This window comes from Panulirus ornatus, chromosome 4 (assembly GCF_036320965.1).
Source record: "Panulirus ornatus isolate Po-2019 chromosome 4, ASM3632096v1, whole genome shotgun sequence".
In the NCBI taxonomy this organism is placed as follows: domain Eukaryota; kingdom Metazoa; phylum Arthropoda; class Malacostraca; order Decapoda; family Palinuridae; genus Panulirus; species Panulirus ornatus.
In genome coordinates, this window is record NC_092227.1 from 9,421,086 (window position 1) to 9,434,905 (window position 13,820).

Genomic DNA, 13,820 nt, shown 5'->3' on the forward strand with positions numbered 1-13,820 from the left:
TATCTAACTTCTCATTAACATTTACATCATAAAATATTTGTGTTAAAGTTAGATCTTTGTAAGACTATAATTTTTTTTTTATATATGATTTTATGTTTGGGATCCATCTGTACATGTAACTGATTGCTGTTTCCCGCATTAGCGAGGTAGTGCCAGGAATAAATAAAGAAAAGCTGCATTCGGTCACGCATTTTCTAGCTGTCACGTGTATGGCACCGAATCCATAGTGCACCCTACACAACCAGGTCCCACAGTACTTTCCATGGTTTACCAACTCTACATATCCTGGTTCAGTCCACTGATATTACATCCACCCCAGTATACATCATTCCAAAACACTCTATCCCATTCATGCCATTCATCATCCGCATGCTCAGTCCCCAATAACTACAGATCTTTTTCACTCTATCCTTCCATCTCCACTTTAGTCTCCCCCTTCTCTTTATCCCATCCACTTCTGACACATATATCCTATTTTTCAACTTCTCCTCACACATTCTCTTCATGTCCAAACATTATCATTATCATAATAATTATCATTATCATTCCATAACCCTTCAGTCCCCTTTTCCAGGAATGCCCACAGGGAACAAAAGGGCTCCATCTGCTTGGGAAGTGAGTCAGTTGTTGTTCGCTGATGTTACAGCGCTGGTGGCTGATTCATGTGAGAAACTGCAGAAGCTGGTGACTGAGTTTGGTAAAGTGTGTGAAAGAAGAAAGTTAAGAGTAAATGTGAATAAGAGCAAGGTTATTAGGTACAGTACGGTTGAGGGTCAAGTCAATTGGGAGGTACGTTTGAATGGAGAAAAACTGGAGGAAGTAAAGTGTTTTAGATATCTCGGAGTGGATCTGGCAGCGGATGGAACCATGGAAGTGGAAGTGAATCATAGGGTGGGGGAGGGGGCGAAAATCATGGGAGCCTTGAAGAATGTGTGGAAGTTGAGAACATTATCTCGGAAAGCAAAAATGGGTATATTTGAAGGAATAGTGGTTCCAACAATGTTGTATGGTTGCGAGACGTGGGCTATGGATAGAGTTGTGCGCAGGAGGGTGGATGTGCTGGAAATGAGATGTTTGAGGACAATGTGTGGTGTGAGGTGGTTTGATTGAGTAAGTAATGTGAGGGTAAGAGAGATGTGTGGAAATAAAAAGAGCGTGGTTGAGAGAGCAGAAGAGGGTGTTTTGAAATGGTTTGGGCACATGGAGAGAATGAGTGAGGAAAGATTGACCAAGAGGATATATGTGTCGGAGGTGGAGGGAACGAGGAGAAGTGGGAGACCAAATTGGAGGTGGAAAGATGGAGTGAAAAAGATTTTGAGTGATCGGGGCCTGAACATGCAGGAGGGTGAAAAGCGGGCAAGGAATAGAGTGAGTTGGATCGATGTGGTATACCAGGGTTGACGTGCTGTCAGTGGATTGAATCAGGGCATGTGAAGCGTCTGGGGTAAACCATGGAAACTTGTGTGGGGCCTGGATGTGGAAAGAGAGCTGTGGTTTCGGGCTTTATTGCATGACAGCTAGAGACTGAGTGTGAACGAATGGGGCCTTTGTTGTCTTTTCCTAGCGCTACCTCACACTCATGAGGGGGGAGGGGGATGGTATTCCATGTGTGGCAAGGTGGCGATGGGAATGAATAAAGGCAGACAATGTGAATTGTGTGCATGGGTATATATGTATGTGTCTGTGTGTGTATATATATGTGTACATTGAGATGTATAGGTATGTATATTTACGTGTGTGGACGTGTATGTATATACAAGTGTATGGGGGTGGGTTGGGACATTTCTTTCATCTGTTTCCTTGCGCTACCTCGCAAATGCGGGAGACAGCGACAAAGCAAAATAAATAAATAAATAAATATGGAAGGAGGTAAATAAAGTGCGTAAGACAAGGGAGCAAATGGGAACTTCAGTGAAGGGTGCTAATGGGGAGGTGATAACAAGTAGTGGTGATGTGAGAAGATGGAGTGAGTATTTTGAAGGTTTGTTGAATGTGGTTGATGATAGAGTGGCAGATATAGGGTGTTTTGGTCGAGGTGGTAGGCAAAGTGAGAGGGTTAGGGAAAATGATTTGGTAAACAGAGAAGAGGTAGTAAAAGCTTTGCGGAAGATGAAAGCCGGCAAGGCAGCAGGTTTGGATGGTATTGCAGTGGAATTTATTAAAAAAGGGGGTGACTGTATTGTTGACTGGTTGGTAAGATTATTTAATGTATGTATGATTCATGGTGAGGTGCCTGAGGATTGGCGGAATGCTTGCATAGTGCCATTGTACAAAGGCAAAGGGGATAAGAGTGAGTGCTCAAATTACAGAGGTATAAGTTTGTTGAGTATTCCTGGGAAATTATATGGGAGGGTATTGACTGAGAGGGTGAAGGCATGTACAGAGCATCAGATTGGGGAAGAGCAGTGTGGTTTCAGAAGTGGTAGAGGATGTGTGGATCAGGTGTTTGCTTTGAAGAATGTATGTGAGAAATACTTAGAAAAGCAAATGGATTTGTATGTAGCATTTATGGATCTGGAGAAGGCATATGATAGAGTTGATAGAGATGCTCTGTGGAAGGTACTAAGAATATATGGTGTGGGAGGCAAGTTGTTAGAAGCAGTGAAAAGTTTTTATTGAGGATGTAAGGCATGTGTACGTGTAGGAAGAGAGAAAAGTGAATGGTTCTCAGTGAATGTAGGTTTGCGGCAGGAGTGTGTGATGTCTCCATGTTTGTTTAATTTGTTTATGGATGGGGTTATTAGGGAGGTGAATGCAAGAGTTTTGGAAAGAGGGGCAAGTATGCAGTCTGTTGTGGATGAGAGAGCTTGGGAAGTGAGTCAGTTGTTGTTCGCTGATGATACAGTGCTGGTGGCTGATTCGTGTGAGAAACTGCAGAAGCTGGTGACTGAGTTTGGTAAAGTGTGTGAAAGAAGAAAGTTAAGAGTAAATGTGAATAAGGGCAAGGTTATTAGGTACAGTAGGGTTGAGGGTCAAGTCAATTGGGAGGTAAGTTTGAATGGAGAAAAACTGGAGGAAGTAAAGGGTTTTAAATATCTGGGAGTGGATCTGGCAGCGGACGGAACCATGGAAGCGGAAGTGAATCATAGGGTGGGGGAGGGGGCGAAAATTCAGGGAGCCTTGAAGAATGTTTGGAAGTCGAGAACATTATCTCAGAAAGCAAAAATGGGTATGTTTGAAGGAATAGTAGTTCCAACAATGCTATATGGTTGCGAGGCATGGGCTATGGATAGAGTTGTGCGCAGGAAGGTGGATGTGTTGGAAATGAGATGTTTGAGGACAATATGTGGTGTGAGGTAGTTTGATCGAGTAAGTAATAATAGGGTAAGAGAGATGTGTGGTAACAAAAAGAGTGTGGTTGAGAGAGCAGAAGAGGGTGTTTTGAAATGGTTTGGTCACATGGAAAGAATGAGTGAGGAAAGATTGACCAAGAGGATATATGTGTCAGAGGTAGAGGGAATGAGGAGAAGTGGGAGACCAAATTGGAGGTGGAAAGATGGAGTAAAAAAGATTTTGAGTGATCGGGGCCTGAACATGCAGGAGGGTGAAAGGTGTGTAAGGAATAGAGTGAATTGGAACAATGTTACCATACCAGGGTCAACGTGCTGTCAATGGATTGAACCAGGGCATGTGAAGCGTCTGGGGTAAACCATGGAAAGTTCTGTGGGGCCTGGATGTGGAAAGGGAGCTGTGGTTTCAGTGCATTATACATGACAGCTAGAGACTGAGTGTGAACGAATGTGGCCTTTGTTGTCTTTTCCTATCGCTACCTTGCGCACATTTGGCGGGCGGGGGTTGTTATTTCATGTGTAGTGGGGTATCAATGGGAATGAATAAAGGCAGACAGTATGAATTATGTATATGTGTACATATGTATATGTCTGTGTGTATATATATATGTATAAGTTGAGATGTATAGGTATGTATATTTGCGTGTGTAGATGTGCATGTATATACATGTATATGTGGGTGTGTTGGGCTATTCTTTCGTCTGTTTCCTTGCACTACCTTGCTAATGTGGGAGACAGTGACAAAGCAAAATAAATAAATAAATAAATAACATATATAAAACTATTAAGAAAATGAAGCACGATGAGTTCCAAAACGCACTTTCGTGTAATGCTCACATCCTCTGGGGAGATACAACAGTGAGACAGATGTAGTACAGTCAGTTGATATACAAGGAAGAGATGTAGCTAAAGCACCATTGGTAAACAAGTGTTACCGGATGACAATGTGCAAAGTATGCAGCTTCCCGTCTCTATGCATGCAGCCTTTCATTATTCCTGGACAATAAGAAACATACTTATCACAATCTTTCATTCTCAAAATTCAAATCCTTCCTGTCTCTATGCATGCAGCCTTTCATTATTCCTGGACAAACAGGAACATACTTATCACAATCTTTCATCCTCACAATTCAAATCCTCAGTAGCTATCTGACATAATGATCCTCATGGCAGCTGACAGGTATTAATCAGTTTTGACTAACTTGTTCTGACATCCTCTAAAAGGAAATGTACCACAAGTTGCGGTGCATATTTGTATAAACTATATAACACATGCTCTAATGTTTCTACACTACAGTAATGATCCTTTGATATTTGCTCAAAGTCAGTGCATGCGAATAAAAGTAAAGTAATAGTGTTTGAAAGGAAACAGAGCGATGGTAACAGAGTGAAAGTATAGATTTTGCTAAGCCCTGTAGAATAAGAGAAGAAAATTTCCTAAACTGTGTTACAGACATGGGAGGAGAGAGACTGGAAGAGGTGACAGAATCTAAGTACTTGGAGGCTATCTTGGGTAAGTTTTGTGACATGGAAGGAGAGATAAGGGAGGGTAATACAGGGTAAAGGAGTTATCAGGCTTCTTAAAAGAATAATGAAATGTAAATGTGTTAGTATGGAAATGAAGAAAGGATTAACGGACAGCATATTTCTCCTGATCCTGACATATGCAACTGAAACGTGGACATGGAATTAGTCACAGAGGTCAAGAATCCAGGCTATCCAAGCTATTTGAGAGAAGCAAGAAAGAAATGAGGTGTATGAGAGATGTGGTATGACAGGGAATGCAAAGGGTATGAATTGTGGAATGGTAGACTGGGTAAAATGCAATACTCTGAGATGGTTTGGGCATGTGGAAAGAATGCAAGATGGGGAGTTTACAAAGAGTTTATGACAGGATGATTAAAGGGGATGGTGGGAGAAGAATCCCACCTGTGACATGGGGAAACAGAGTGGAAGAGTACTGGAAGGAAAGAAATAATGGAAGAATGCTTGGAATGGTGTATGTGAAAGAGGCACGTAATGACAGGGACAAGTGGAGACTCTTGCTATGACCACCCCCTTGATGGGATTTCCCAGAGGGAAAAGGCACCAGAGAAATAAACAGACAGAAATTCAGCAGATCGGCCTTCCCACTTGATTTCTTCCCCAATAAAGAGTTTAAATCTGTTGCTGACACCAAGTATACCCATATATGTACCTCTTTTTAAACCTGGTATTCCCCAGTCACCAATTCTTTTTCAATACACGACCCACAAGCTGTTCATCTTTTCCAGTACCATCGCAATAATAAGAAAACTTATAGTCCTGAAGTTAGTAACTAAAAAAATCAACATAAACCATAGATATGTATTTACATACATAGATTACTGTATATGAAAGCATACTTTACTCACTATAAAAAGCAATGTATAGTGTGTGTCAAGGCCAGTGGGAAGTGGGTGAGGACTGGAGAGGTTACCAAAACAATACAGACTATGATTACCATCTATGTGTTAAAGCAACAGAGTTCTACGCTTATTTTACTTAATCTTTCAACCTTGTATATGAGCACTATGTCTTTACTTCTTTGTGTGTATGCAAACACACACCCAAGCCTAAGCTAGGTACCTGGTTATTGACCAGCTTTTTCATCTGATATGAGGCCAGTTTCATGCATGAAGTGAGGTTTCATTGTTTGCAAAAGGAGTTGCTTGGTAAAATCTTGATTTTCACTGTGTTAAAAATGTAAACATGAAAACTGCAAAGCATACATAAAAAGTGCCTTTACCCTATCAATGGCATTAATTAAGGAAGCAGTAGACTTTTTTTAGGTAACCAGTAAATGCAATGAACACTTGCTCATGGTGGTCTGTGCTACAGGATTTAATGTTCATGAGTGTTCCTCATTCACATAACAATACCTTCACATTTTAGTTCCAGTAATGTTATGAACTAGTGGCAAAAACGATGGGAGCCATCACAAAAAGTCCCATGATAACTTTAACTGTACTTTATGGGATGCATTAAACATCTTTTTAAACATGATGACTAGTGTTCCTGGGGCACACATAATACCAGGGCCGTATCTGATGAAATTTAGTAGGAAAATATCCCGTGTGCTGCTTCTGTAAATGAGCTACAGTACAAGAAAGCTATGTAAATTAATCAAACAGGAATCCAAATTTCCAAAGAACAAAATGCTCAGAAATGTATGAATTTATTTGTGTGTGATACAAAATACAGGGCACTGTCCACTGGCAATTTGCATTTGCATAAAAGTATGATCAGCTGTGTTACAGCAGGCAGTGGTTAGCAACAGCACATACCCTGATGATGGGTTAACATTTCTGCAGAATATAATCTAAGATTAAGAGTGAATTACATTAAATATTTTCAGGCATATTGAGATGACTTTAACTGAATTTCATTGACAGGTAAATCATAATTTCTATATTTTCTGTAAATTACACTCCGGAAATTTCTACATCCTTTATCAAAACTCATAATAAAAAGTCATTTTGTAAGCACAGAAACTGCTGTCTCTGGCTGTACCCTGTTATTTGGATATGCTCATGACTCAGTTACTGAATACAATAGATTACATATATATATACATATATATATATATATATATATATATATATATATATATATATATATATATATATATATATATATATATATTATCCCTGGGGATAGGGGAGAAAGAATACTTCCCACATATTCCCTGCGTGTCGTAGAAGGCGACTAAAAGGGGAGGGAGCATGGGGCTGGAAATCCTCCCCCTTTTTTTTTTTTTTTGATTTTCCAAAAGAAGGAACAGAGAAGGGGGCCAGGTGAGGATATTCCCTCAAAGGCCCAGTCCTCTGTTCTTAATGCTACCTCGCTAACGCGGGAAATGGCAAATAGTTTGAAAGAAAGAAATATATATATATATATATATATATATATATATATATATATTTTTTTTTTTTTATACTTTGTCGCTGTCTCCCGCGTTTGCGAGGTAGCGCAAGGAAACAGACGAAAGAAATGGCCCAACCCACCCCCATACACATGTTTATACATACGTCCACACACGCAAATATACATACCTACACAGCTTTCCATGGTTTACCCCAGACGCTTCACATGCCCTGATTCAATCCACTGACAGCACGTCAACCCCGGTATACCACATCGATCCAATTCACTCTATTCCTTGCCCTCCTTTCACCCTTCTGCATGTTCAGGTCCCAATCACACAAAATCTTTTTCACTCCATCTTTCCACCTCCAATATGGTCTCCCACTTCTCCTCGTTCCCTCCACCTCCGACACATATATCCTCTTGGTCAATCTTTCCTCACTCATTCTCTCCATGTGCCCAAACCATTTCAAAACACCCTCTTCTGCTCTCTCAACCACGCTCTTTTTATTTCCACACATCTCTCTTACCCTTACGTTACTTACTCGATCAAACCACCTCACACCACACATTGTCCTCAAACATCTCATTTCCAGCACATCCATCCTCCTGCGCACAACTCTATCCATAGCCCACGCCTCGCAACCATACAACATTGTTGGAACCACTATTCCTTCAAACATACCCATTTTTGCTTTCCGAGATAATGTTCTCGACTTCCACACATTCTTCAAGGCTCCCAGAATTTTCACCCCCTCCCCCACCCTATGATCCACTTCCGCTTCCATGGTTCCATCCGCTGCCAGATCCACTCCCAGATATCTAAAACACTTTACTTCCTCCAGTTTTTCTCCATTCAAACTTACTTCCCAATTGACTTGACCCTCAACCCTACTGTACCTAATAACCTTGCTCTTATTCACATTTACTCTTAACTTTCTTCTTTCACACACCTTACCAAACTCAGTCACCAGCTTCTGCAGTTTCTCACATGAATCAGCCACCAGCGCTGTATCATCAGCGAACAAGAACTGACTCACTTCCCAAGCTCTCTCATCCCCAACAGACTTCATACTTGCCCCTCTTTCGAAAACTCTTGCATTCACCTCCCTAACAACCCCATCCATACACAAATTAAACAACCATGGAGACATCACACACCCCTGCCGCAAACCTACATTCACTGAGAACCAATCACTTTCCTCTCTTCCTACACGTACACATGCCTTACATCCTCGATAAAAACTTTTCACTGCTTCTAACAACTTGCCTCCCACACCATATATTCTTAATACCTTCCACAGAGCATCTCTATCAACTCTATCGTATGCCTTCTCCAGATCCATAAATGCTACATACAAATCCATTTGCTTTTCTAAGTATTTCTCACATACATTCTTCAAAGCAAACACCTGATCCACACATCCTCTACCACTTCTGAAACCACACTGCTCTTCCCCAATCTGATGCTCTGTACATGCCTTCACCCTCTCAATCAATACCCTCCCATATAGTTTATCAGGAATACTCAACAAACTTATACCTCTGTAATTTGAGCACTCACTCTTATCCCCTTTGCCTTTGTACAATGGTACTATGCACTATGCGTGCATAGTGCATATATATACATATATATATATATATATATATATATATATATATATATATATATATATATATATATATATATATTTTTTTTTTTTTCATACGATTCGCCATTTCCCGCACTTGCGAGGTAGCGCTAAGAACAGAGGACTGGGCCTTAGAGGGAAAATCCTCACCTGGCCCCCTTCTCTGTTCCTTCTTTTGGAAAATTAAAAAAAAAACGAGAGGATATATATATATTTATATATATATATATATATATTCATCATACTTAGTCGCTGTCTCCCATGTTAGTGAGGTAGTGCAAGGAAATAGACAAAAGAACGGCCCAACCCATCCACATACATATACATAAATGCCCACACACAGACATATACATATATACACATGTATATATTCATACTTGCTGCCTTCAACCATTCCTGTCGCCACCCCATCACACATGAAACAGCATTTTTACCCCAGACGTGTCACATGCCCTGGTCCACTCCACTGACAGCATGTCAACCCCGGTATACCACACTGTTCCAACGCACTCACTTCCTTGCAAGCCTCTCACCCTCCTGTATGTTCAGGCCCTGATCACTTAAAATCTTTTTCACTCCATCCTTCCACCTCCAATTTGGTCTCCTGCTTCTCCTCGTTCCCTCTACCTCTGACACATATATCCTCTTTGTCAATCTTTCCTCACTCTTTCTCTCCATGTGACCAAACCATTTCAAAAAATCCTCTTCTGCTCTCTCAACCACACTTTTTATTTCCACACATCTCTTGTTACCCTTTCATTACTTACTCGATCAAACCACCTCACACCACATACTGTCCTAAAACATTTCATTTCCAACACATCCACCCTCCTCTGAACAACCCTATCTATAGCCTATGCTTTACAACCATATAATATTGTTGGAACTACTATTCCTTCAAACTCACCCATTTTTGTTCTCCGAGATAACGTTTTCTCCTTCCACACATTCTTTATCGCTTCCAGAACCTTCACTCCCTCCCCAATCCTATGACTCACTTCTTCCATAGTTCCACTTGCTGCCAAATCCACTGCCAGATATCTAAAACACTTCACTTCCTCCAACCTTTCTCCATTCAAACTTACATACCAATTAACTTGTCCCTCAACACTGCTGAACCTAATAACCTTGCTCTTATTCACATTACTCTCAACTTTCTCCTTTCACAGACTACCCCAAACTCAGTCACCAATGTCTGCACAAAAGAAGTTGCTAGTTATATAACAAAGACACAATCAACATGATTATACATTACCAGTATATATTTAGGGTGCTAAATAAAAAACTCGGTTTCATACACATCCCTTAGTGCACACAAAAGTTCTTAAATTATACTATCTTCAAATTCTATGTGATCTCTTCAAGTACTATATTGCCTTGAATTTGAAGATTTCTTCACTAATCTTTTCCTCTCTTACATACAAGGTTTCTTCCCTTGAATAATGTTTTCAAAGCATTATGAATTCATTTCATTGTAAACTATTCTTAGTCTAACAAATCTATTCACTCTTCATCTATGTTGTTCATGCATTGGCCTTCTCCCTCAGTAACTTTCGAAGGGTTTTCCCTGCAGGTGATCGTGGGACAGCTCCAATTATCTCCACACCTCCTCGAAGGCGTTTGTGAGGTGCTACCCGTTCTTGGTTAAAGATAGGTAAATGTTAATTTGAGTACAACTATGGTGGAACATCTATACACAATATATATACTAAGTGAAATCATAAACTGTCTTGAGGAACAGGAGTTTTACCCTTCAAAAAACAATTTCCTAGCATGACTGTATAACCTTTGGACAAATACTGCTTGAGAAGATGATGTTCAGCAGGATTCAGCAAAATCTTATTTAGTTTCCTTTGCAAACAAATTATCAAGTTTAAAATTCCAATTAAAGAGTCTGCATAAATCCAGGCATTACCAACAACTGATCAGTATTTGTGAATGATTTGAAATGCTGATCAGTATTTGTAATCTTGTTCCTCAAAGCACTTCTCTTTTAGTTACAAAAGTACTACTACCATGACTACACCCTATAATGAAACAATTCTAGTAAAAATATAGTTCTTACATAAGCAACCTAGTATAAAACTTTCACGTATACTGTATGAACTACTTACATTACGTAAATTACAAATGTTGCACAAAATAGGATTAGTAACATTCTTTTACTGAACTACAAGGGGAATCCATATGCCCTTTAAAGAGATAACCAGGAGATCATTGTTCAGCACCAATCAGGAAAGAAGTGTCGTTCTTTTGTCTCAAATTTTACTAAAGAATATCATGCAAGAAACTCTGCCTCTGTCTGTAAGTTGGGGAAAAGGATCCAAACCACTGGAACAAATCTGGACAAGTTACAACATATGGATATGAAATACAGGTTAACTGATTCATATGTGTAACTGGTATTTCACACACTGTCAAATTATCTCATCCCAGATGCAATTGCCATCATACCTTTGTTTAATATGAGTATGTGCAATTGTGGGCATTTGATGCAACAGTGAATGCATTAATGGAGCATCAACTATCCTGAATTCATTGAAACTCATGTTACGTAAATGATACAAAATAATTCACACAAATCATTTATTCATCTTATCATACTTTGTTGCTGTCTCTCTCATTAGCGAAGTAGCGCTAAGAAACAGATGAAAGAATGGCCCAACCCACCCACATACACATGTATATACATACATGTCCACACACGCACATATACATACCTATACATCTCAATGTATACATATATATACACACACAGACATATACACATGTACATAATTCATACTGTCTGCCCTTATTCATTCCCATAGCCACCCCGCCACACAAAATAACAACCCCCTTCCCCCACATGAATGCAATGTAGAGCTAGGAAAAGACAACAAAGGCCACATACATTCATACTCAGTCTCTAGCTGTCATGTATAATGCACCGAAACCACAGCTCCCTTTCCACATCCAGGCCCCACACAACTTTCCATGGTTTACCCCAGACACTTCACATGCCCTGGTTCAATCCATTGACAGCACGTCAACCCCGGTATACCACATCGTTCCAATTCACTCTATTCCTTGCATGACTTCCACCCTCCTGCATGTTCAGGCCCCAATTACTCAAAATCTTTTTCACTCCATCTTTCCACCTCCAATTTGGTCTCCCACTTCTCCTTGTTCCCTCCACTTCTGACACATATATCCTCTTGGTTAATCTTTCCTCACTCATTCTTTCCATGTGACCAAACCATTTCAAAACACCCTCTTCTGCTCTCTCAACCACACTCTTTTTATTACCACACATTTCTCTTACCCTTTCATTACTAACTCGATCAAACCACCTCACACCACATATTGTCCTTAAACATCTCATTTCCAGCACATTCACCCTCCTCCACACAATTCTATCAATAGCCCACACCTCGCAACCATATATCATTGTTGGAACCACTATTCCTTCAAACATACCCATTTTTGCTTTCCAAGATAACGTTCTCGACTTCCACACATTCTTCAAAGCTCCTAGAACTTTCACCCCCTCCCCCACCCTATGATTCACTTCCGCTTACATGGTTCCATTTGCTGCCAAATCCACTCCCAGATATCTAAAACACTTCACTTCCTCCAGTTTTTCTCCATTCAAACTTACCTCCCAACTGACTTCTCCCTCAACCCTACTGTATCTAATAACCTTGCTCTTATTCAAATCTACTCTCAGCTTTCTTCTTTCCCACACTTTACCAAACTCAGTCACCAGCTTCTGCAGTTTCTCACATGAATCAGCCACCAGCGCAGTATCATCAGCGAACAACAACTGACTCACTTCCCAAGCTCTTTCATCCACAACAGACTGCATACTTGCCCCTCTTTCCAAAACCCTTGCATTCACCTCCCTAACAACCCCATCCATAAACAAATTAAACAACCGTGGAGACATCACACACCCCTGCCGCAAACCAACATTCACTGAGAACCAATCACTTTCCTCTCTTCCTACACATACATATGCCTTACATCCTTGATAAAAACTTTTCACTGCTTCTAACAACTTGCCTCCCAAACCATATGTTCTTAATACCTTCTACAGAGCATCTCTATCAAATATTCTTCACCAGATCCATAAATGCTACATACAAATCCATTTGATTTTCTAAGTATTTTTCACATACATTCTTCAAAGCAAACACCTGATCCACACTTCCTCTACCACTTCTGAAACCACACTGCTCTTCCCTAATCTGATGCTCTGTACATGCCTTCACCCTCTCAATCAATATCCTCCCATATAATTTCCCACGAATACTCAACAGACTTATACCTCTGTAATCTGAGCACTCACTTTTATCCCCTTTGCCTTTGTATAATGGCACTATGCAAGCATTCTGCCAATCCTCAGGCACCTCATCATGAGTCATACATACATTAAATAATCTTACCAACCAGTCAACAATACAGTCACCCCTTTTTTAATAAATTCCACTGCAAACCCGCTGCCTTGCCGGCTTTCATCTTCTGCAAAGCTTTTACTACCTCTTCTCTGTTTACCAAATCATACTCCCTAACCCTCTCACTTTGCACACCACCTTGACCAAGACACCCCATATCTGCCACTCTATCATCAAACACATTCAACAGACCTTCAAAACACTCACTCCATCTCCTTCTCACATCACCACTACTTGTTATCACCTCCCCATTAGCCCCCTTCACTGATTTTCCCATTTGTTCCCTTGTCTTACACACTTTATTTACCTCCTTCTAAAACATCTTTTTATTCTCCCTAAAATTTAATGATACTCTCTTACCCCAACTCTCATTTGCCCTCTTTTCCACCTCTTGCACCTTTCTGTTGACCTCCTGCCTCTTTCTTCTATACATTCCCAGTCATTTGCACAAATCATATTTTCTTAAAATATGGGAGGAGCAGTAGCCATAAAACCTTGATGAATGGTTGAAAACTGGGACATATGAAGAGTCCAATTTTCAAAAATAAAGACCATTTCTGATTTGTTACAGTATGTGA

At 40.2% G+C, this 13,820-nt stretch overlaps 1 protein-coding gene across 1 annotated transcript in view; it reads right to left on the reverse strand.

The window, feature by feature from the left end:
- Positions 1-6,467: 6,467 nt before the first annotated feature.
- The window catches only part of LOC139765664 (uncharacterized), a 137,924-nt gene continuing 130,571 nt past the window's right edge, over positions 6,468-13,820 (reverse strand). The window contains exon 13 of the mRNA XM_071693376.1: positions 6,468-10,445. Within this exon, the coding sequence (XP_071549477.1) occupies positions 10,330-10,445 (116 nt within the window). The 3' untranslated portion in view covers positions 6,468-10,329. The remainder of the gene's footprint in view (positions 10,446-13,820) is intronic.